At 42.1% G+C, this 26,025-nt stretch overlaps 1 protein-coding gene and 2 pseudogenes across 1 annotated transcript; 1 reads left to right on the forward strand and 2 right to left on the reverse strand.

The window, feature by feature from the left end:
- The first annotated feature begins 8,857 nt into the window (after positions 1-8,857).
- LOC100474093 (putative olfactory receptor 2B8) lies at positions 8,858-9,811 on the forward strand. The gene is given in 1 exon segment (XM_002931096.4): positions 8,858-9,811. A coding segment is annotated over 1 exon segment (954 nt).
- A 628-nt stretch (positions 9,812-10,439) lies between these two features.
- On the reverse strand, positions 10,440-23,884 carry LOC105235041 (annotated as a pseudogene).
- A 794-nt stretch (positions 23,885-24,678) lies between these two features.
- LOC117802248 lies at positions 24,679-25,652 on the reverse strand (annotated as a pseudogene).
- Between the last annotated feature and the right edge of the window lie 373 nt (positions 25,653-26,025).

Here is a 26,025-nt window from a genome sequence, read left to right on the forward strand (position 1 = left end):
TGTTGCTGGAGTTTTACAGTCCCGTGGGAAATACGCTTTTCGTTCTCCTGTTCTTCCAGTCTTTCTTCTGGGGGAGGGGTCTGCAGGTTGCCTTCTCAGGCTCTTTGCCTGGGTGGAGTTGCCCCACCCCTTGTCACAGGGATGGGCTTAATGTGAACAGGTCCTCCATGTGGCTTTTGTTCCCTGGTGACTTTCTGCTTCTCTTTAAAAGGCAAATATGGCCATGCGTGAATCTCTGGCCCAGAGCTGCAAGGTCATGTTCCCCTTTCTTCAATAAATCCTCCAGGTCAAACCGTCTCCATTTCTGTGTGTATGAAACTCCACAGACTACTGCTATTTGTGCCTGTGGCACCTCTCCTGGGGGAGTTCAGGGAACCTTGAGTGTCTCTGCACTTTGTGACTTTGCAATTGCGATCAGCCATGGGCTCGCATGGGCACCCTCTTCCACGGCTCCCAGCTCATGGCTGGGGGCTGCCCCAGTGTCCTTTCATGGGCCACACCGCCCTGAGAGCTGTTGCCCTGTCATGGGTGCAAGCCGTTCTATATCTTCCCTGGGATGTTAAACAGCCTGCACCTTCTAGCCTTTCTCAGGGTGCTCAGACAGAGAGCAGACTCCCGGTATACCAGCCTGGCTCGTGGTTTGTGGTGACCGGAGCTGAGAGTCCCTTCTAGACTCTTTGACCATAACCAGTCTCCCCACTCCACTGCTCGGGCACTCTATCCGTTCAGGCTCCCCCATCCTTTCCGAGTCTCCTGGAATCCTGAGAGCACAATGATCCACCTAGAATTCTGCCCTATTCACCCCCGAGCCCATTTCAGAAAGGATGTCTCTCACTGGAGCAGATTTCTAAGGCTCCATTTTTTGCTCCGGTGTTACATCACTTTCTAGTGGCTGGTTTATGGACATTCCCACCCCTCTCCATTGATCTTCTGATATTTCCCCGGAAGAGTCAAGATTCCGCACTCCCTACCTTGCAAAAGCAGTCATTTTTCTGCGTGCAGAGATCCAGATAGAGCTTCTTACATCGCAGGTTGAATTCATGAATGTTCAGACGGGTTGATAGATATCCAGCTGAATTCGAGGGACCAGATGAAACGAGGTCCCCCACTCTGCTGCTATCTTGCCCCCCTCGGATTGATTATTTTCTAACTTGCATCCTTGCCTCAGCATTTTGTGTGAAAAATTTGTTTCGATTTGTCTTGCTGTGGTTTTATTCACCCTGCTGTAGAGTACCCTTCTATATGAACAGGCCAGATTTAGACATTTTACTGTCGGGGGGCATTTGAATTTGTCCAGGTTTTGTTAATACCAATGACGCTATTGTGGAGTGATCTTATATGCGTGTCTTGGGGCAGGTGACCGAATATTGTCCTAGATAATATTGCATCTAGGGATGTGAGTGTGGGTCAGCATCACTAGATAAGGCCACACTATTATCAAAGCAACTTGAGTGTGTAAGCCTGGGAGTGACTGGGGCCTGGGATGCAAAGCATTAATAGCAGATCTGTGTTTCCCTCCCTCTTCAGGACTCCCACAGTGTAGTGTCCTTGCCAGTTCTCCCTCTAAGTCTCAGGATGGCAGCTAACTGGTCTGGGAATAAGTGAGAAAATACAAATGTAAGAATGTTTGTAGCAGAAAGTAGTTTGTCTCTTTAGGCCGAACATGATTAATGAAGCTGGAAGTACAGATCTAGGAGAAACAGCTACAAACCACCCATCAACTTCCTTCCATTTTTCTGTAGTGATTATTTTAATTATCCTGGTAAAGTCAAAACCATTTGGAACTTAAATGCAAAGGCTAATTAAAAAGAGATAATTTTTAAATTGTGAGTACCTCATTAAAATCTAATGGGTATTAAGGAGGGCACGTGTTGTGATGAGTGCTGGGTGTTAGATGCAACTAATGGATCATTGAACACTACATCAAAAGTAATGATGAACTGCATGTTGGTTAATTGAACATAATAATAATAATAATAATAATAATAATAATAATAAACCCTATCAATATTAACTGGTCAGTGTTCTAGACGATACGAGATTTTGTTTTCCCTTAGCGGTATTGGAAGTTTCATAGAGGGCACAAGGGTGGCTCAGTTGGTTAAGCGACTGCCTTCAGCTCAGGTCATGATCCTGGAGTCCGGGGATCAAGTCCCGAATTGGGGGGTCCCTGCTCGGCAGGGAGTCTGCTTCCCCCTCTGATCATCTTCCTCTCATGCTCTCTCTCTCTCATTATCTCTCCCTCAAATAAATAAATAAAATCTAAAAAAAAAAAAGAAGCTTGGTTGAATTTGGTTGCCCTCCTTTATATTCACGGTAAAGATAAGAATGTGCCTAATAATAAGGTTTGTAATCCATATGCTGGCTATGAATGAAATGAAATTAAGAATTTATTCACATATTTACATTTAAATTTAAGTAACTGAAGGGACTCTTATCTATTTACATGTAAAATTTGAGCAGTTATGACCAAAAAATTGTTCGGTGTTTTGTAAAACATCTGGGACATTCACAAATGAGACTAAGGTAGCTGGGGAGGTCTAGGGAGGTATTTGTCCTCTGTGAAATATGTGAAAAAACAAAAGAGACAGATGAGGTCTCCTCTGGTATTGTCCTTGATCTTCATTCTCCCTGAGGACTGTCATCTCTGGACAGCTCAGTGACAGGGGCTCATTAACAGTGTGGGGCGTCTGCTCCCCAGAGACGTCAGCCAGGGAAACACATTTGGTTCTCAGCGTCAGCCCAGCCACAGCCGAGGGTCACAGCACCCTCTCCTGTGCTCATGAGGGTCTCACTGTCTCCAGGCAGGTCATTACATTTGGGAAACCATTGTGAGAGTTTGCTATTGCCTTCATCTCCTACGTCCTAGAGGCAAAGTGCACATCTCTGTCCACCTGAAGACGTGTGAAGTCATCTTGAGAAGCGTCCTTTCGTTTAGGAAAAATCTATGGATAAGCCAGTGCTGGTGTAGCCAACCTTTGCATTTCCTGCATACGTCGGATTCTACATGTCCAAGTGCCAATCCCAGTCCTGTGTTTAGGCAGTGACTTGAAAAGGAGGTAGGGAACTAGCTAGAACCCGCGGAGAAGGTGAACAAAGGTGAGTGAAATGGAACTCCGTCTCTGCTTTAGGAACTGATAGTTTCTTTTCAGCTGCAATTGTAAAGCTGTATTTGTTCACATATATGGTCCATTATCTAAAGAAACAGACAGTGGAGGTTCACCAAATACAAGAACTAAATTAAATTGTTCATTATAGACTCCATTGGGTCCTTCACAGACATTTCATTCTACTCTAGTACATTCATTATAGCTGTGTATGAACATGTGGAAAATAATTTAAATATGCATATTTAGTGGTAATAAAATATGCCCTTCAGTAATAGAATAAGAGAATGTGCATATGTGTAATAGTATTAGACTCTGTATTCCCCGCTTTCCCATTGATCCTTATTGTCTGTGAAATTTAATAATGTTTGTTCTCTATGCATAAAACTCATTCTCACTGTTTATTATTTCTTAATCTTCATTTTCTCCCTTATGCATTACCAAATTATCTAAAATATTGTGGAATTTTAAACATGCTATGTCGTAAATACAACAGGGGAGTTCTACGTTGTGACTATTGTCTCAGTGCTTCTCTGTTTGGACACTGGGCTCCGTCCTTGTCTCCTCGCACAGGATCGGGAATGGACTCCTGCATGATGCTGTCGGTGTCCTGCTCAGACGCTCTTTCCCTGGCTGCTGCTCCGATCCCTGCCCGATGTGTTAGGAATACAGGCTGCAGGGTTCAGAGCCATTCCCTTCTCAGACATTGGCCCTCAGCTGAAGGGGAGCGACTGTGCCAGGGGGTCTCAGGAACAGGGTGGGGGCAGCTCACAGCCCGTGACAGACTCCTGAGGAAGACAAAAGGCTGCCAATGCAGGACGAATGCCAAGGCAGGACGAAATCTGCCGCAGTTCATGCTCCAGAGCTGGGCTGTCCAATATGGGAGTAAGTAGCCACGGGAAGTCACTTACATTTAAATTAATTAGCATTAAATAAAATACAAAATTCAGTTTCTCAGCGAGGACGTTTTAAATGCGCAGGTGGTGACATGCGGGTAGCGGCTACGGTATCAGACAGCGAGGACGCGGGGTTTCCACCAGCACCGATGGCTGCTTGTGTGGGAGAGTTCTGTCCCGCTTCTTAGGGGATCGGGCTCGGGCTATATTCCACCTGAGCCCACATCCTTGCTTAGCAACGTTCTCTGCTCTGTTTTGTTCCCTCACCCCCTTTCTCCTGAGAGCATTCCCTGAACAAACCACATGCAGGGGAAATCCTACTTGATCCTCTTCTCCCGTGGAACCTGCTGGAAACACTGTCCATGTTCATTAGACCTGTCATTTCCTGTGTTGTGACAGCTGCATTCCCCTCATCAGCTCATCCTGCATTGTCCTCGGGGGCTGTTCTGGTAGATCTGGGTCAGCTCAGACCTAGGGGACAGAGCGTTACTAAAGCAATAGCGATTCATTCTTACCTCTGCCAACACTCTTTCAGGATCATTCAGGAATTGGATAGGGCAGAGTTTTTATGTCAAATATATCAGTGAAGGTTACATATTTGAAATACAGGCATTATCAATACAGACATTATCTTGAGGTCTTTGGTCTTTAAAATGTGTAATTTGCATCCCGAGCATCTTGTTTTATGGAAACATGTATTATTCCACTAAAATTTGTAGACTTGTATGTCTGCATTGAACACTTATGGTAATGGCTCTTAACTTCTTTCATTTGATGTCTTTTCTCTTAATTATTATAAAATTGTGTTCTTGTGAGATATCGTTTCCCATTATATTCTTTTTTTTTTTTTTAAAGATTTTATTTATTTATTCGATGGAGACAGAGACAGCCAGCGAGAGAGGGAACACGAGCAGGGGGAGTAGGAGAGGAAGAAGCAGGCTCATAGCGGAGGAGCCTGATGTGGGGCTCGATCCCATAACGCCAGGATCACGCCCTGAGCCTAAGGCAGAAGCTTAACCGCTGTGCCACCCAGGTGCCCCCATTATATTCTTTTTTATGGTAATCATTACATAGAAATCCATCTTTTTTTGTGGAATCTATTTTTTATTTTACCTTATAACTTTTTTCCCATAGAACACTACCTGTGCTTTTTTGAAGTATTAATTTTTCTTTATGCAAAGTCATAATTTATGTGTGGATTTGTAACTGCATTTCCCTGTACCATATTATATCACAATAGTTACTAGGGACACCATTCTGTGCTCCTTACCTAGCATATTTCCAGCCAGAATTATTTACACAGTTTTTCTTAATCAATGTCTCTTGCTGCATTCAGACTTTTGACGCTTACCTACACATAGATGATGGTTCTTAATCTAATTACACAATTCGCAGAAAGAGATGAAATGAAATTTCTCATTAACATCAGTGCAAACATTCTTTGTCTCACAAGATTGCACTCTGAGTCGGGGCACACAGATTGGAGAGGGACGGATGCCCGGGATGGGAGGAGGGAGGGAACAAAGTGACCCAGGTCAGCAGAACATGCTCTTGAGACTCAATGGGAGAAGGCAATGCACAGCCTGGTCTTTCCCATATGCAGTGTCACTAAAGGATAATAATTTTCCTGAATATAATGACAAAAAATCGAAGTAATATGGTAGACTATGTCATAAGTATTTTAGTTCCTTCCCAGGGTGCTCTCCAGGAAGGCACTGGAAGCAATTGTAACATGCAGAGACAGTCGCATTCTTTTTTCTCTTTTGATGGGCATCTGCTTTTCTGATATTATTTCTCAACTTAAAATTATATCAATTTTCATACTGGTGAGATAGGTAGTCATTCAACATTCCTTAAGATATATATATACACACATACACACATATATACAATCTTTTTGAAAATTTTATTTTATTTTAATTCAATTAATTAACATATACCATATTATTGATTTCAGAGTTAGAGTTCAGTGACTCATCAGTCTTATACAATACCCAGTGCTCATTACATCATGTGCCCTCCTTAATGTCCAGCAGCCCTCAGTGTGTTTCCTACAGTTAAGAGTCTCTGATTGTTTGTCTCCCTCTCTCATTTCATCTTTTTTTATTTTTCCCTCCCTTCCCCTATGATCCTATCTTGTTTCTTAAATTCCACATATGAGTGAAATCAAATGATAGTTGTCTTTCTCTGGCTGACTTATTTCTCTTAGCATAATACCCTCTAGTTCCATCCACATTGTTGCAAATGGTAAGATTTCATTTTTTTGATGGCTGAATAATATTCCGTTGCAGATAATATACCTCTTCTTTACCCATTCATCTGTCATTGGACATGTGGGCTCTTTCCATAGTTTGCCTATTGTGGACATTGCCTATTGTGGACATTGCTGCTATAAACATTGGGGTGTATGTGTCCCTTTGAATCACTATGGTTCTATCCTTTGGATAAGTACTTAGTAGTGCAATTGCTGGGTCATAGGGTAGTCCTATTTTTAACTTTTTGAGAAACCTCCATACTGTTTTCCAGAATGGCTGCACCAGCTTGCATTCCCACCAACAGTGTAAGAGGATTCCACTTTCTTCACATCCTCTCCAACATTTGTTATTTCCCGACATGTTAATATTAGCCATTCAGACTGGTACGAGCTGATAGTACACACATATATAATCTTGTAAAGCAGCAAATCATTTGCAGAAGTTCATTTTATCAGGGTTTTATCTTTCCTAACCTATCTTCTTAGTCCTAATTGATATGATAATATTAAAATATATCATTATTATATTCTAACGGTATGTGATGGGATTCATTTTTCTCTTGGATGAGTTAGCCTTCCTTCACCACGGCGAGTGCTACCATTCTTAGGCATATTTATTTTTTATTTTTATTTTTTTTGAGATTTTATTTATCTGCTTGAGAGAGAGTGAGAGAGAGCACATGAGCATGGTGGGGGGTACAGAGAGAGAGAGGAAAAAGCAGACTCCCCATTGAGCAGGGAGCAAAACATGGGGCCTGATCCCAGGATCCTAAGATCATGGCCTGAGCTGAAGGCAGACACTGAACTGACTGAGCCACCCAGGCGCCCCTCTTAGGCACATTTAAAAATGCCAGCAATCTGTTATCAGATAAATGTATGTGCATGTGTGCAGGAGACTGAACCATGATTTGGTTTTTTTCTCTTCTGAGCAGGTGTGAGTCGGGGGATATACCCTGCTGTACACATTTAGACTGTCTCAAATACTTTTATATATTAATTCTATCAAGAAATTTTTTGTGTATAGCTTTTTTTGTGTGGATATCACTGAATACATCTTTATAGGAAATCTAAAGGAGGTATAAAATAGTGTGAAATACTACATTCTCTATTGGGGTTTTATGGACATTTATTTTATGCCAGTTTTGTACCATTTCTTTCACCCATCAGTGGGTCTAGAATCAAACCCAACTCTGATTTTAAAAGTCTTAGAAGAACTAAAAATGTAGTGTATGCCTAACCATTTGACCAGGATAGAGCGGGAATACTCATTCTCCGATGTCCGTTTGGTTGGGACAGAGCTGTGCTTCTGCAGTACTAAGCAGCTGGGTGACAATGGTCGTCAGACTCACCTGAGAGCTGGCCATGCGTTGGGTCCAGGGTCACTAACCTTTCAAGAGAGCTTCCAGAAAGGTGATAATTAGCCTGATGTCGGCAGATGTCTAAGATTTTGTATAATGCCAAAATATCCTTTTCTTTATGCCTTTCCTTGTACTAATTTAAAGTGTTCTTTATAGTGCTTTGACCAGTTTTTGCTTTGAGAATATATCTGTCTTTATCTCTAAGTTATTATCTATGTAATTATTGTATCATAGGAAGTGATGTAAAGCATTACACTTTGTACATAGATTACACAATCGGATAAGTCTTGAAAATGTTTATTCTGATTAGAATGTTGATAGGGAATAATCCTACCTCTTTCAGGAATTTTAAAACTCTAGTTGGTAATGTGTGAAATAGAAATCTGCAGAACGAAGAGGGAAGTGTTGGCCACTAGATTTTAGAGTTCTGATTCTACTTATGAATGACAAATGAATTTTAGGAGCTAAAAAATAAATTGGTAAATTGATAGATTGGTACAGTAATTTTAAACATGTTTAGGGAAAAGTGAAGCACTGTATTTAGATGGTGCTGTCTTCAGGTTCTCCTATATGGAGCATTTAATTGTTTTGTTACCATACAAATTAAAAAGGTGTATCTTTTAGAAATATATTAGAGAGTCAATTCTGCTAAAATTTTATATGCAGAACTAGTAGTGATATTTTGAATGTGATTGAATTCTGTGCATAAGTACATTCTAGGTCTTAAATTCCTGCATCTGAATGTATTTTTGAGACTATGTTGTATTATATTCTATTGTATGTGAGGCGTGTGCAAATTTAATTGTGTAGAATCATGAGATATGTATTTACAGTAATGTCTGTCCCTCTGTCTGGATCTCCTTCTGATTCTTTCTGATTGCTCTCCCTCTTTTCCCCTCATTTACATTCTCTCTAAAATGTATTTACATATTTATAGTACTTTAAGTCTTATTAAGCTCAGACTGAAAGACCTTTTGTATCTATGACTGATGCAAACACAAGGGCCATTGTTTCATTTTTCTTATATAAATATTAAATGATTTATTTTTGGTGATTATGTGGACCTATAGTGATATAAACTATGTCAATATAAATGAGTACATCATTTATTCAAATAGTTACTGATAAAACCCCATCGCCATGTCTTATGACATGGTATACACACTCTGTCCCCCGCCAACTGTTTCTTTTTTTAAAACATTTCTTTTAAAACTTGCTAAACGCTCGGTCCTAACAGGAAACATGTGCTAACAGAGGATGGAACAGAAAAATGGCAGTTCTTTCACTGGGTTTATCCTGCTGGGTTTCTCGGACCGGCCTCAGCTGGAGCTCGTCCTCTTCGTGGTTCTTCTGATCTTCTATCTGTTCACGCTGCTGGGAAACACCACCATCATTGCCTTGTCCCACCTGGACCCCCATCTTCAGACTCCCATGTACTTTTTCCTCTCCAACCTGAGCTTTCTGGACCTGTGCTACACGACCAGCACTGTCCCGCAGCTCCTGGTTCATCTCAGGAGAGCAGACAAGTCTATCTCCTTTGGCGGCTGTGTGGCTCAGCTCTTCATTTCTCTGGGGTTGGGCTGCACAGAGTGCATTCTCTTAGGGGTCATGGCACTTGACCGCTATGCAGCCATCTGCAGGCCCCTGCACTACACAGTGGTCATGCACCCCCGTCTCTGTGCCCTCATGGCTTCCGCATCGTGGGTCATTGGTTTTGCCAACTCCTTATTGCAGACTGTGCTCACCTTCCTTTTACCATTTTGTGGGAGAAATAAAATCGATCACTTCTTTTGTGAGGTCCCCCCACTGCTCAAGCTTGCCTGTGTTGACCCCACTGTGAATGAGTCTGTGCTCTTCTTTGTCGGTGTGATGATTCTCCTCGTCCCTGTGGCATTAATCACAGTCTCCTATGGGCGGATTGTCAGGGCAGTCTTAAGAATAAAGTCATCTGCAGGCCAGAGGAAAGTGTTTGGGACATGCGGGTCCCACATCACGGTGGTCTCCCTGTTCTATGGCACGGCCATCTACGCTTACCTCCAGCCCAGCAACAACTACTCCCAGGATCAGGGCAAGTTCATTTCTCTGTTTTACACCGTTGTCACCCCCATGGTCAACCCTGTCATATATACATTGAGGAACAAGGATGTGACGGGAGCAATGAAGAAGGTGCTTTGGAGAGTCCATGATTCCAGATGACTTAGGTGGGAAGATCCTTTGATGGAAGAGTTTGAATGTCAGTGTTTTTAATGTTTGTGTCCTGCATATATCATGGAAAATTTCCCCTGACAACTCTCAAGAGAATTTCCTATTTCTTTTTTCCTACAACAGCTTTTATTTTTCCTTAAAAAAAAAGTCTGTATTCCCTAATTCATTCATTTAGATGAGATAAAAGTCAGGTGTCTTTTTTTTTTTTTAAGTTGTCTCTACCCCCTCCATGGGGCTCAAACTCACAACCCTGGGATCAAGAGTCAGATGCTCTACAAGCTGAGCCAGCCAGGCACCCCTTCAATCAGGTGTCTTCTAAAGTGCCAAAACTCATACCGTTCCCATAAGTGCAGATGGGAATCATAATGAACAGAAGAATGCATCAACTTCAATATGGAGGTCACTTAATTCCTGGAGTTCTTGGTTTCTGACACAGGGGAAGGATTTTGCTAATAAATACTTGAATGAAATCCAGGCAAATATGGTCTACATCTTCATCATCTGATGGTTAATTCTTTAACACATTGCAAGACAGCTTATTCAAATCTAATTACATGGTAACAAGGCCCGAGGGTTTTGTAAAAGTTTGTTGTTAAGATTCCTACATCAGCTTCATTTGTTAATTTCCTATTCTACTATCTATACTTTTCTTTGCTTCTGCTGTCTTCTTTTCTTTCTACAAATTCCCCAGGGCAATCCCTAATAAAACTATTAGTCCTACTGTTGGGTAAATTTATCCCAACAATCCTCAGGTCTGTGGATGTCTGAAGAGTAAATCTGGCATGCTAGTTGGGCTCCTACAGCTGCCAGAGCAGTGGACTAGGGGGTGGTCTGACCACCGTTCACTCCCACCAGTCTCAGCATCGCTGGTGTCACCACACCAGAGCCACTGAACAAACAGTTGATGTTTTCCTGGAACCGCAGCGCCTGTGGACTAGAGATCAATCAGAGCATCATGTCTTTTGTCCTGGTGGGTGTAGACAGTATCATATATAAGGTCCACATAATTCCAGAAAATAAAGAAGGAGGCAAGGAGATGGATCATAGAAGCCCTTGGTAGCTGACCATGCAAGTAATGCTCCCCAATTAAAAATCAACCCCAAGGCTAATTGAAGCCAGCATGTAATTCTTTTAATTAGTGGCTAGGTAATGACAAGAATTAGGGATGCTGCTCCCAGAACTATGGGGCAGGGATTCAGACAGAGAACACTCAGTGCCAAGGTCAGCTGTCCCCAGAGGAAAAGGAAGGATTGAAAAGTTGGACTGTATCCAGCAGCTATTGGGCCATTCGCTGTTATAACCAATGGGTTTGTCCTATGTTGTGAGGTGCAAGTAGGGCTGCAGGGGCGGGACTCTGAATTCACAACCCCCGTCAACAGCCTGAGCTAATGCCTGCAGGTCCTGGACTGACAGAAGACTGAAGAAAGAGAAATTGATGAATTGATTCCATTTACAATAGCATCAAAACCATAAGATACCTAGGAATAAACCTAATGAAAGAGGTAAAGGTTCTATACTCTAGAAACTATAGAACACTTATGAAAGTAATTGAGGAAGACACAAAAAGACGGGAAAATATTCCATGTTCATGGATTGGAAGAATAAACATTGTGAAAATGCCTATGCTGCCCAGGGCAATCTACACTTTCAATGCCATCCCAATCAAAATACCACCAACATTTTTCACAGAGGTGGAAAAAACAATCTTAAATTTGTATGGAACATTCCCTGAATCACTGGGGGAGTGTTGAAAAAGAAAAGCAAAGCTGAGGGCATCACGTTACCTGACTTCAAGCTCTATTACAAAGCTGTGATCATCAAGACAGCATGGTTTTGACATGGACACAGACACATGGATCAATGGGACAGAATAGAGAGTCCAGAAATTGACCCTCAACTCTATGGTCAACGAATGTTCGACAAAGCAGGAAAGAATATCCAATGGAAAAAAAAAGACAGTTTCTTCAATAAAAGGTGCTGGGAAAATGGGACAGAACATGCAAAAGAATGAAACTGGACTATTCTCTTACATCATACACAAAGATAAACTCAAAATGGATGAAAGACCTCGATATGAGACAGGAATCCATCAAAATCCTGGAGGAGAACACATGCAGTAACTTCTTCAACATTGGCCACAGCGACTTCTTGTAAGACACATCTCTAAAGACAAGGGAAACAAAAGCAAAAATGAAATTTTGGGACTTCATCAAGATAAAAACTCCTGCGCAGCAAAGGAAACAGTCAACAACAAAACAAAGAGGCAACCCACGGAACAGCAGAAGATTTTTGCAAATGACATTAGAAATAAAGGGCGGTATCCAAGATCTATAAAGAAATTCTTGAACTGAACACTCAAAAAACAAATAATCCAGTCAAGAAATGACCAGAAAATGTTCAAGAAATGAGCAGAAAATGTGACACTTCTCCAAAGGAGACATAAAAATAACCAACAGACACATGAAAAAAATGTTCAACATCATTAGCCATCAGGGAAATACAAAACAAAACCACAATGAGATACCACCTTACACCAGTTAGAATAACAGAATTAACATGACAGGAAACAATAAATGTTGGCAAGGATGTGGAGAAAGGAGAACCGTCTTACACCGTTGGTGGGAATGCAAGCTGGTAAAGCCACTCTGGAAAACAGTATGGAGGTTCCTCAAGACATTAAAAATAGTCGGGGCGCCTGGGTGGCACAGCGGTTAAGTGTCTGCCTTTGGCTCAGGGCGTGATCCTGGCGTTATGGGATCAAACCCCACATCAGGCTCCTTCGCTATGAGCCTGCTTCTTCCTCTCCCACTCCCCCTGCTTGTGTTCCCTCTCTCCCTGGCTGTCTCTATCTCTGTCGAATAAATAAATAAAATCTTTAAAAAAAAAAGACATTAAAAATAGAGCTACCCTATGACCCACCAATTGCATTACTGGGTATTCCCCCCAAAGATACAGATGTAGTGAAAAAAGGGGCACATGCACCCTAATGTTCATAGCAACAATGTCCGCAATAGCCAAACTGTGGAAGGAGCCAGGATACACTTCAACAGATGAATGGATAAAGAAGATGTGGTTCATATATACAATGGAATATTACTCAGCCACCAGAATGGATGAAAACCCAATTGCATCGACATGGATGGAACTGGAGGAGATTATGCTAAGTGAAATAAGTCAAGCAGGGAAAAGAGAATTATCATACGGTTTCACTCATACGTGCAACATAAGGAATAGCGTAGAGGACCACAGGGGAAGGGAGGGAAAACTGAACGGGAAGAAATCAGAGAGGGAGACAAACCATGGGAGACTCTGGACTCTGGGAAACAAACTGAAGGTTACAGTTGGGAGTGGTGTGGGGGGATGGGGTAACCAGGTGATGGGTATTAAGGAGGGCACAAATATGTAGAAATTAAGCAACATACTCCCCCAAAACCAATGGGTGAAAGAAGACATCAAAGGGAAGTCAAGAAATACTTTGAAAAAATAAAAATATCAACACTACTTATCAAAATATGAGATGCTGCAAAAGCAATTGTATGGGGAAAGTTTACTGCAATAAAAGCCTACATTAAGAAAGAAAACCCTCAAATAAATAACCCATGTTTACTCTTCAAGGAACTGAAAAGAAAAAACTAAGCTCAAAATTAGCAGAAGAAGAAAATGACAAAGATTGGAGCAGAAATAAATGAAATAGAGTCCAGAAAAACAATAGCAGAATCAATCTGGAATGAAGAAGAGACCAGAACTTTGTGTATGAATGATCTTTGACTGAGGTCTTCAAAGAAAGTTAGGTAAAGTTCATTCTAGTTTGTAAATATGAATTAAAAATTAGGGGCGCATGGGTGGTTCAGTCAATTAAGCATCTGACTTTTGGTTTTGGCTCAGGTCTTGATCAAGGTCATGAGTTAGGGCCCTGCGTTGGGCTCCACACAGGGCCCGGAGACTATTTAAAAAAAGAAAAACAGTTTAGAGGAAGGTAAAATAGTGGCTGAGTAAGAGGACCCTAGGCTGGTCTTGTCCATAAAACACAATGAGATCACTATCAAATCATCCTAAATACACCAGAAATCTGCCTGAGGACTGCCAGAACAAACGCCACAACTAAAGGGAGAGAAGAAGCCTCTTGGAGACATGGTTTGGGAAGAAAGGGATCATGATGGCTGAGGAAGAGAGGGAGCCAAGGTCACAGAAGCGAGAGAGAGAGAGAGAGACAGAGAGAGAAAGAGAGAGGCACACAGGGGAATGCACAAGGAGAACATTTCCCCAAAGCCATTTATTGGGAAAAGGAAAAAGAGAGGGTGTGATTTTGTGAGTTCTTGCAGCCAGTGGGGCTTCAAGCCTGGAGTTTGAAAGGTGGGTGGGCTTGGCTGGCCTCGAGCCCTGAGGGGGCTGCCCTGATCCTGGAGAGAAGACAGGCTAACACCCCTGGGGGTAGATAGCATGTAAACAGCCATCTGGAAAAGTCCTGTGAGGTGCAGTCCGTTGAACGTCAGACTCTTGATTTCGGCTTAGGTCATGATCTCAGAGCTGTGAGACAGACTCCTGAGTTGGGCTCTGTGCTCAGTGTAGAGTCTGCTTAAGACCCTCCCTCTGCCTCTGCCCCTCCCCCATTCTTTCCTTCTGTCTTTCTCTAAAATCAATAAATAAATCTTTAAAAAACAAAAAGTCCTGGGACATGTACGGGTGGGATTATTTGCTCTTCTCAGAGGGCTTTCTTGAGAGGCAGTGGGCATGAAGACTGCTCTCTGGGGACAAAGGTGGTGTCTGGTGCCATTTTCCTACACCCCTCATCCGTATTGACACAGAGCCACTTGCAGTGAGCAGCACAGTGAGGACATGGGCTGCCTAACCTGCTGACACCAAGTCCCACACCCCTGTGCTCTGGTGGTGCTGTGTTTCTCAGGCAGGCCCCCTCCATCCCAGTGTGGCAGGCCCTTCCCCAGAAGACAAACAGAAATCCCCGTGTAAACCACATCCCCTGCCAGAGTGTTCTTCAGGGCTTTAGTGCTAGTGGGAGTAGTGTCAGGTCCCATTTCACAAGCAGAGGAGAGCACATCTCATTAAAACTTGTCACATTCAAGCGGGGACCAAACGCTGTCCACATCCAGCCAAGGAGAGCCCCTGCAGATGACCCAGCTGAAGGCTGGAACAGCCAAACCACAGCAGCAGAGTGCACGCAGCACAGCCCACACACACTCACTCGAGTGACAGACACTGGGCACTACATACCCTCTTCTTCATGCAGCCATTTCTCTCCAAAGTGAGAAACAAAGAGACTTTTCTTGCACCCAGAAGAAGGTAGAGACTTAGATAAAATGCCAAGATGGAGGAATTCATCCCAGATGAAAGAACAAGACAAAGTCATGGCCAGAGATCTAAACGAAATTGATAGAAGTAACACTCCTGATGGAGAATTTAAAGCAACAATCCTTAGGATACCCACTGGGATTGAGAAAAATTGGAAGACTTCTGGGAGGCCTTTACTGCAGGGATAAAAGAGTTTAATAAGATCAGTCAGAAAAGAAAAATACCATAACTGAGATTGGAAACAGGCCTGATGCAATGAATACGAGCATGGAAGGAGCAGATCTCTCCACAGACACTTGGCAAGCCAGAAGGGAGTGGCATGATCTCTTCCACGTGCTGAATGGGAAACAACTACAGCCAAAAAGACGATCCAGGAAGGGCACCGTTCAGAATAGGAGAAATCAAGAGTTTCCCAGACAAGCAAGAGCTAAAAGAGCTTGTGACAACTGAAGCAGCTCTGCAAGAAATAGTAAAGGGGACACTTTGAATGAAAAGGAAAGAATAAAAGTGACAAATACAAGAAAGGATCAGAGAAAATCTCCAGAAATAATGACAAAACGAGTACTAAAATGGCACTAAATACCTGTCTGTGAAAAGTTACTCTAAATGTAATTGGACTAACCACTCCAAGCAAAAGACATAGGGTATCGTAATGGATAAAAACACAAGATCCATCCATATTCTGCCTAGAAGAGACACATAAGAGACCTAAAGACACCTGCAGATTGAAAGTGAGGGGACGGAGGAACATTTATCATGCAAGTGGATGTCAAAAGAAAGCCAGAGTAGCAATACTTATATAGGACAACCTAGAATTTAATCCAAAGACTATAACAAGAGATGAGGAAGGGCAGTATATCATAATACAGGGGATATTCAGCAAGAAGATCCAAAAATTGTAACTATGCCCCCAACATGGGAGCATCCAAATACATAAAATAATGAATAATAAATTAAGGAACTCGTTGATAGCAATACAATAACAGTAGGGGACTTTAACACTCTATATACATCAATACACAGATTATCTGAGTAGAAAATCTTCAAGGAAACAATGACTTTGAATGACACAGTAAACCAGATGAACTTAACAGATGTATTCAGACATTTTATCCTAAAGCAGTGGAATACACTTCTTTTCCTTTTTTTTTTTTTTTTAAGATTTTTATTTATTTATTTGAGAGAGAGCAAGCAGGGTAGGGGCAAAAGAAGAGGGAGAGAATCTCAAGCGGACTCTGTGCTGCGTGCAGGGCCGGCGGGGGGGGGGGGCGGATCTTACGACCCTGGTACATGACCTGAGCTGAAATCAAGAGTCAGATGCTTAACTCACTGAGCCACCCGGGTCCCCCAGTACACATTCTTTTCAGGTGTACATGGGGCATTGCCCAGAATAGTTCACCTACTAGGTCACAAATCAGCCTTCAACAAGTACAAAGAGACTGAGAGTTCACATCATGTGTATTTTCTAACCACGATGTTATGAAACTTGAAGTCAACTGTAAGAAAAAAAACTGGAAAACCACAAATCCATGGAGGGAAAAGAACATCCTACTAAAGAATGAATGGGTCAACCAGGAAATCAAAGAAGAAATAAAAAATACATGGAAAGAAATGAAAATGAAACATGACAGTTCAAAGCCATTGGGATGCAACAAAAGTGGCCCGGAGGGGGACATTTATGGCAACACAGTCATAACTCCTGAAACAAGAAAGTCTCAAATAAACAACCCAACCTTACACCTAAAGGAGCTGGAAAAAGAACAACAAGCGAAGCCTATCTAAAGCCAGCAGAAGAAGGGCTATAGTAGAGATTAGAGCAGAAATAAATTATATAGAAACTAAACAAAAACAAAAACAAGCAAACAGAAACCAGTAGAACTGGTCAATGAAACAGAAGTTGATTCTTAGGGAAAAAAATTATAAACCTCAAGTGGTACTTATCACAAAGAAAAGAGAAAGGGCCCAAATAAATAAAATCATCAATGAGAGAGGAGAAATAACAAGAGACACCACAGAAATAAGAACAACTCTAAGAGAATATCATGAAAAACTATATGCCTACAAACTGGACAACCTGGAGGAAATGGGTAAATTCCAGAAACATATTAACTATCAAGACTGAAACTGAAATAGAAAACTTGGATAGACTGATAACTAGCAAATAAACTGAATCTTCAATCAAAAATCTCCCAAAAAAACAAAAGTCCAGGGCCAGATGGCTTCTTTGGGGAATTCTACCAGACATTTGAAGAAGAGTTAATACCTCTTCTATTCAAACTATTCCAAAAAATGGAGGTGGAAGGAAAACTCTGAATTCATTCTATGAGGCCAGCATTAGTCTGATACCAAAACCAAATAAAGACTCCAGTAAACATTGGGGTGCAGGTGCCCCTTCTGATCACTATGTTTGTATCCTTTGAGTAAATACCTAGTAGTGCAATCGTGGAATTAAGAAATAGAACAGAGGATCATTGGGGAAGGGAAGGAAAAATAAAATAAGACGAAACCACAGAGAGGGAAACAAACCATAAGAGACTCTTAACTATAGGAAAGAAACTGTGGGCTGCTGGAGGGGAGGCGGTGGGGGGATGGGGTAACTGGGTGGTGGGCATTAAGGAGGGCACTCAATGTAATGAGCACTGGGTGTTATATGTAACTGATGAATCACTGAATTCTACCTCTAAAACTAATAATATATTATATGTTAATTAATTGAATTTAAATAAAATTTAAAAAATAAACAGGGAAAAAAAGACTCCAATAAAAAAGAGAACCACAGGGTACTATCCCTGATGAGCATCGATGCAAAAATTCTCAACAAAACACCAGCAAAGGGAATCCAACAATGCATTAAAAGGATCATTCACCATAATCAAGTGAGATTTATACCTGGGCTCCAAGAGTTGTTCAATATTCTCAAATCAATCAATGCGATACACCACATTAATAAAGGAAAGGTTACATACCATATGATCCTCTCAATTGATGCAGAAAAAACATATGACAATGCATAACATCCACTCATAATAAAATCCCTCAACAATGTAGGGTTAGAGGGAACATACTCCACATAATAACGGCCATATAGGAAAGACCTACATCTAATAAAATCTTCAATGGGAAAATACAGAGCTTTCCCTCTACATGGTCAGGAACAAGACAGGAATGTCCACTCTCATCGCTGTTATTTAATGTAGTACTGGTTGTCCTAGCCACAGCAATCAGACCACCAGCAGAAATAAAAGGTATCCAAACTGGCAAGAAAGAAGTCAAACTTTCAAGCATTTGTGGACGACATGATATTCTATATAGAAAGCCCGAGGGGCCCCTAAGTGGTTCCATCCGTTGAACGTCTGCGTTTGGCTCAAGTCATGATCTTGGGATCCTGGGATTGAGCCCTGCATCAGGCTCCCTGCTTAGTGGGGACTCTGCTTCTCCCTGTCCCTCTGCCCCTCCCCTCTGCTTATGTTCTTTCTTTCTCAAATAAAAAAAAACTAAAAAAAAAGAAAAAGAAAACACAAAAGACTCCACCAAAAAGTTGCTGGAACTAATACGTGAATTCAGTAAAGTCCCAGGATATAAAACCCATGTACAGAAATCTGTTACATTTCTATACAAAACTAATGGAGCAGCAGAAATAGAAATGAAGGAATCAATCCCATTAACAATTGCACCAAAAACCATAGGGTCCCTAAGTATGAACCTAACCTGTACTCTGAAAATGATAAAACAGGAAGGAAGCTGAAGATGACAGAAAGAAATGGGAGAACATTCCACGGTCATGGATTGGAAGAACAAACGTTGTTAAAATGTCTAAATTACCAAAAGCAATCTATACATTTAATGCAATCCTTATCAAAATACCACCAGAATTTTTCACAGAGCTGGAACAAACAATCCTAAAATTTGTATGGAACCACAAAGGACCCTGAATAGTCTAAGCAATCTTGAAAAAGAAAAGCAAAGCATCACAATTCCAGACTTCAAGTTATATTACAAAGCTGTAGTCATCATGAAATGTTGACACACACACAAAAATGCAGCACAAAAACAGACACATACATCAATGGAACACAATAGGAGACCCAGAAATGGACGCACAACTATATGGTCAACTAATATTCAACAAAGCAGGAAAGACTATTCAATGGAAAAAAGACAATCTCTTCAACAAATGGTGTTGGGAAAATTGGACAACAACATGCAGAATAGTGAAACTGGACCACTTTCTTACCTCAAACACAAAAACAAATTCAAAATGGATGAACGACCTAAATGTGAGACAGGAACCCATCAAAATCGTAGAGGAGAACACAGGCAGCAACCTCTGTGACCTGGGCCAGAGCAACTTCTTACTAGACATGTCTCCTTGGGCAAGGGACACAAAAACAACCTACACTGTCAGGGCTCCATCAAGATAAAAAGCTTCTGCACAGGGAAGGAAACAGTCAACAAAAACTAAAAGGCAACCCATGGAATGGGAGAAGATAGTTGCAACTGACATATCAGATAAAGGGTTAGTATCCAAAATCTAGAAAGAACTTCTCAAACTCAATACTCTGAAAACAAATAATCTAGTTAAAAAAAAACAGATATTTTTCCAAAGAAGATGTGCAGATGTTTAATAGGCATATGAAAAGATACATCATCACTCAGCATCGGAAAAATGTAAATCAAAACCACAATGAGATGCCACCTCACACTGGTCCGAAAGGCTGAAATTAACAAGTCAGGAAATGACAGATGCTGCTGAGGATGTGAAGAAAGGGGAACCCTCTTCCACTCTTGGTGGGAGTGCAAACAGGTGCAGCCACTCTGGAAAACAGGATGGAGGTTCCTCAAAAAGTTGAAAATAGAGCTACCCTATGACCCAGCAATTGCACTACTAGTATTTACCCCAAAGGTACAAATGTAGTGACCCTATAAACATGCACCCCAATGTTTACAGGCAGTGTCCACAATCGAAAAACTATGGAAAGAGCCCAGATATCCATTGACAGATGACTGAATAAAGAAGAGGTGGTATATATATACAATGGAATATTACTCAGCCATCAAAACAATGAAATCTTGCCATTTGCAATGACGTGGGTTCAACTAGGGGGTGTTATGCTAAGCTAAATAAGTCAATCAGACAAAGGCAATTATCATATGATCTCACTGATATGTGGAATTTAAGAAACAAAACAGAGGATCATGGGGAAGAGAGGAAAAATAAAACAAGATGAAATCAGAGAGGGAGACTAACCATGAGAGACTCTTAATTATACTGAGGGTTGCTGAAGGGGAGGGGATGAGGGGATGAGGTAACTGGGGGACGGGCATTAAGAAGGGCACCAGATGTAACGAGCACTGGGCATTATACACAACTGATGAATCACTGACCTCTCCCTCTGAAACTAATAATACATTATATGTTAACTGATTGAATTTAAATTTAAAAAAAATTTTTTTTAAAAGAACCAGCTCTAAGTGTCCTTGATTCGTTCTGCTGTTTTCTTTTTGTTTCTATATCTTTTATCTGCTCTAACCTTTATTACTTCCCTTCTCCTGCTGGGTTTAGGCATTTTTGGGGTTCTTTTTCCAACCCCCTTTGGTGTGAGCTTAGGTTGTTATTTGAGACTTCTCATGTTTCTTGACGAAGGCCTGCACTGCTATATACTTCCCTCTTAGGACCGCCTTTGAGGCATCCCACACGTTTTGAACCATCCTGTTTTCCTTTTCATTTGCTTCCATGTATTTTTAAATTTCTTCTTTAATTTCCTGGCTAATGCGTTCATTTTGCAGTGGACAGTCTTTAACCTCCATGTATTTGTGGTCTTTCCAGATTTTTTCTTGTGGTTGACTTCAAGCTTCATTGTGCTGTGGTCTGAAAGTAAGCATGGTATGACCTCAATCTTTTTGTACTTGTGGAGGGCTGATTTGTGACCCAGGATGCGATCTACCCTGGAGAATGTTCCACGTGCGCTCGAAAATAATGTGTGCTCTGCTGCTTTAGGATGAAATGTTCTGAATATGTCTGTGATGTCGTCTGGTCCAGCATGTCATCTAAAGCCCTTGTTTCCTTGTTGATCTTCTGCTTAGACGATCTGTCCATTGCTGTGAGTGGGGTGTTAAAGTCCCCTCCTCTTATTGTATTATTATCAATGAGTTTCTTTATGCTTATTATTAATTGATTAATATTCTTGGGTGCTCCCAAATTGGGAACATAAATATTTACAGTGGTTAGATCTTCTTGATGGATAGACACCTTAATTATAATATAGCACCCTTTGTTATCTATTAAGTCTTTGTTTTAAACTCTGGTTTGTCTGTTATAAGGATGGCTACTCCAGCTTTCTTTTGATGTCCATTAACATGATAGATGGTCCTCTATCCCCTCACTTTCAATCCACAGGTGTCTTCAGGTGTAAGATGAGTGTCTTGTAGGCTACATATAGATGGATCTTGCTTTTTAATCCATTCTGATACCCTTTGTCTTTGGATTGGAGCATTTAGTCCATTAATGTATTCAGAGTAATTATTGAAAGATACGAATTTGATGCCATTGTGTTACCTGTAGAGTTGGTGATTCTGGTGATGTTCTCTGGTCCTTTCTAGTCGTTGTTGTTTTTGGTCTTTTTTTGTTTCTCCACTCGAAGAGTCCCCCTTAAAATTTCTTGCAGGGCTAATTTAGTGGCCACCAACTCCTTTAGTTTTTGTTTTCTCGGAAACTCTTTTTATCTCGCCTCTATTCTGAATGACAGCTTTGCTGGATAAAGAATAAATTTGGCCATATTTTTCCCATTCAGCACATTGACTATTTCCTTCCGCTTCTTTCTGGCCTGCCATGTTTCTGTGGACAGACTTGCTGCGAACCTGATCTGCCTGTCTTCCCTTGTAGGTTATGGACTTTTTTCCCCTTGCTGCTTTCAGTATTTTTTCCCCGTCTGTGTATAAAAATTTGATTTCTTGAATTACATTATTGGCTGGATTTATTTTACACATTGTGAACGGAATTAAATCTATGAGGGCTATAAGAATGCTAAGTTCTTCTAATTAAGTAACCATTTCTGAGGATAGCTTTAACCTCTTCTGAGAATGAAGTTGTTCAGCTTTTCTACCTGTGTCTTTAGTCTCAGTGAAGCATCCTGGACATTTCTAATGATTGCGTTACTTGGAATCGTCGTGATCGACGGGATGCCACGATCAGTTGTCAAAGCCTTTCTCAGGAGCCTCCCTCCCCCTGCCCGTCTGTGATAGCAGGTCACAAAGAGTGATTTCCATATATTTTTAAGTCCCCACTTAAAGCATTTCAAAACATTGAAGCAGGTTTGCAAGATTCCTTTTGGAAAAGTTTATTAATTTTTCTATGGAAATGAGAACTGTGTTTTAATGTATTTAAATGGAGCATGTTGGCTCACGATGTGTCATATTTAGCATGAAATCAACCTCTCTGAGGTTTCACTGCTCTTCTTGGAAAGACCATTCTATACATCCCAAAGAATGTCTCTGCTCATACGCCACCGTAGCATGTTACAGTGTGGCTTGCGCGTAGATTGGAGTAACATATACATTAATACGTTATCACACACAGATCTGCACGCGCACAGAGCACAGACTCCACCTGCAATCTCTTGGAGGTCAATCTCTTAACCCTTCCGTGAAGATGAAGAGTAGAAGAAAATATATTTCCTGTAGAGTCTCCTACTTAGAGATGACAGGCTTGCAAATGATGTATTTCCAATGTTTTCTGAAATATGTACAAATGTGCCCAACTGTATGTAGTGACACTTTCTTCCCACAGGTGACACTGAAAAGAAAAAAAATCACTTATGTGGAGGTGGTGGGAATATCTGCTACTGATAGAATCTCGCCCCACTCAAGAGCTCCTGGGGACAAACGATACTGCTTTTGCCATATTTTAGACTAAAACATTTAACAGAGATCTATGGACCATTTCATCCAACAGCAGCAGAATACACATTCTTATCAAGCACGCCAGGAACCTTGTCCACGAGAATTTACAAAACAAGTCTTAGCAATTTAAGAAGATCGAATTCATGTAAGTATCTTCTTTTGATCACAATGGTATGAGACTAAAAATCCTAATAAAAGGAAAGCTGAAACATTTCTACACAGGAAAAATTAAATAACACCACCTACAACAAAAACAATGGGTCAAAGAGGACATCGAAGGGAAATCAAGAAATACCCTGAAAAACTGAAAATACAAACACTACTTACTAAAATTTATGGGATGCTGCAAAAGCAATCAAAGGGGAAAGTTTACCACATTAAAAGCCTACATTAGCAAAAGAATTCTCAAATAAATCTGACAATTGTCAACTAATTCAGACCCTTTCACTAGTGTGAAAGCCAGATTATCAGCTAGTGTTTATAAAAATTAAGACAAGAGAATTTTCTGATGGGCCCTAGGTAGGCTCTAGAATGCAATACATTCTCTGTAGATTTTCTATAGTTGACTGATTTTGAAGCCAACAAATTAATAATAAAAAAATACAGTTAACTTCTTTAAAACAAACAAACAAATAAATAACCTAACTTTACTCCTTTAAGAACTAGTAAAAAACGAAGCTCAACGTTAGCAGAAGGAAGGAAAGAACAAAGATCAGAACGGAAATATATGAATTAGAGACCAGAAAAACAATAGTGAATCCACCTGAAAGGAAGACGAGACCAGAACTCACTGTACAATGATCTTTGATTGAGGTCTTCAAAGGAAAGCCAGGTAAAGTGCATTCTCGTTGGCTCCATATCGCGGGTATCCAAAACGGTTTGAATTCTACTAGCTCAGTACACTGGAATGAAGTCACATAGATCATGTGGAATATAAAGCCGGATGGGGTGTGAAAGGAACCCAAATCTTAATGTATTTAGTATCACAGTATATGTTCATAGCTAGCTTATTTCAAACGTTTTAAAAGTAAATGATTTGATGTACAACAGGCAGACAGAGCGTGGAAGTAACGTCACTGTCAAGTTTGATGAATTTTCACACATTGTGTACCTTCTATAAATAGCATCCAGATCCAGAATTAGAATATAAGCAGAACCCCGGAATTCCCCTCCCCCATTTCCCCTTCCAATCACGACTCCCCCGAGAATCCATTATTCTGACTTCCAATACCTGTGGTTTCCTTGGGCCTGGTTTTGTGTTTTACATGAATAAAGAGTACATCGGGGATAATTAGATTTGAACAGTAGTAACCATTTAGATTCTGGTTTCTTTCACTCAACGTTGCGTTTGTGAGAATCATTCATGTTGTTTGTACTTAGAATTTGTGTACTCTCATTCTTGTGAAGGATTCCAAGACATGGTATTTCATAGTTTATTTTCACATCATCTTCAAACCCATATTCTCCCCTCTAGAAGGTTCAGCTCCATGGGGACAGGGTGTGTGTTTGGATTGCGGAGAGATCTCAAGTCCCTAGAACAGGGCCTCGTGCACAGCAGGTGCTTTCCGAGGACCTGCTGAAGTGTGTGAAAGCTGGCTTCGCGTCGCCCAGCAGTGCCCCGAGCCCCAGCGCTCAGCCCCGCAAGCCCCGCTTCAGCTCCCTCGCGAGGCCGCGCTTGCCCGCAGCAGTCTCCTCAGTGCCCCCTTGACCTCCTTGTTCCGCAGAGTGTAGACGAGGGGATTCAGCAGGGGTCACCAGAGTGTACAAGAGCGCGATGCTTTTGCTCACATCCTGCGAGTAACTGGAGGGGGGCTGGAGGTGCATGGAGATGAGCGTGCCGAAGAAGACGACCACCACCGTCAGGTGCGCCGCACGTGCCGAAGGCCTTGCGCCTCCCCCGGGCCGACGTGATCGTCAGGATGGCCCGCGCGATGTGGCCGTAGGACACTAAGATGAGCGACAGCGGCACCACGAGGAAGAAGACGCTGACCGTGAAGAGCTCAGCCTCGCTGACGGAGGTGTTGGCGGAGGCCAGCTTCCGCATCGCCGGCATTTCGCAGAAGAAATGGTCCGCCCGGTGTCTCCCGCACAGCGGCAGCGTCATGGTCAGGGCCGTCTGCAGCGCCAAATTGCCGAAGCCCGTGAGCCAAGCCGTCAGCACCAGCCACAGGCAGAGCTGCGGGGGCTCCACGGCCAGGTAGTGCAGGGGGCGGCACACCGCCGCGTAGCGGTCATAGGCCATGACGGCCAGGAGCACACACTCCACGCCCCCCAGCCCCAGGGCGATGAGGAGCTGGGTCACGCAGCCACCGTAGCTGATGGTCTTGTCCCGCCCCTGGAGGTTGGCCAGCGTCTGGGGGATGGTGCAGGTGGTCAGACAAAGGTCCATGAAAGAGAGGTTGGAGAGGAAGAAATACATGGGGGTGTGCAGGCGAGGGTCCATCCGAGACAGAAGTATAATCGTGCCGTTGCCGAGAAAGCTCAAGAACTAGACGATCAGGATGACCACAAAGAGAGGCGTCTCCAGCTGAGGCCTGTTGGAGAAGCCCAGGAGGAGGAGTCCTGAGAAGGTGCTGTCGTTAGCTCTCTCCCCTGCGCTCCACCTGCGCAAGAAGGGGGACTCCATTGTGTTCTAGTGCATGTCCCGTCCACCTCTGTTCTCCTAGAGCCGGCGGCTAGAGTCTGGTTGGGAGCCGGAGAGGTTTGCACAGTGTCTTCCTTGTTGGTGAAAAAGGGGGTGACAAATGGCCACTGGACAGAAGTGTCTTCCGTGTTTCAGGCACTGCCCAAAAGGTCTGTGCATTTTCTCCCAGGGAGTCTCTGAGGTTGGCATGTTCATGATCTCTGCTGAACAGATGAGGGAAGTGAGCGTGAAGGAGGTTCCGTCATTTCCCAGGGAGATGCACACGGGTGCACATGGCCTCTGAGACATGAGCTCTTTGCCACTGGGGACACTGGCTATTCATGATGGCAAGAATTCCGAAGGTAACTGTAGTTTC

The sequence above is a fragment of the Ailuropoda melanoleuca genome, chromosome 5 (genome assembly GCF_002007445.2).
Source record: "Ailuropoda melanoleuca isolate Jingjing chromosome 5, ASM200744v2, whole genome shotgun sequence".
Classification (NCBI taxonomy): domain Eukaryota; kingdom Metazoa; phylum Chordata; class Mammalia; order Carnivora; family Ursidae; genus Ailuropoda; species Ailuropoda melanoleuca.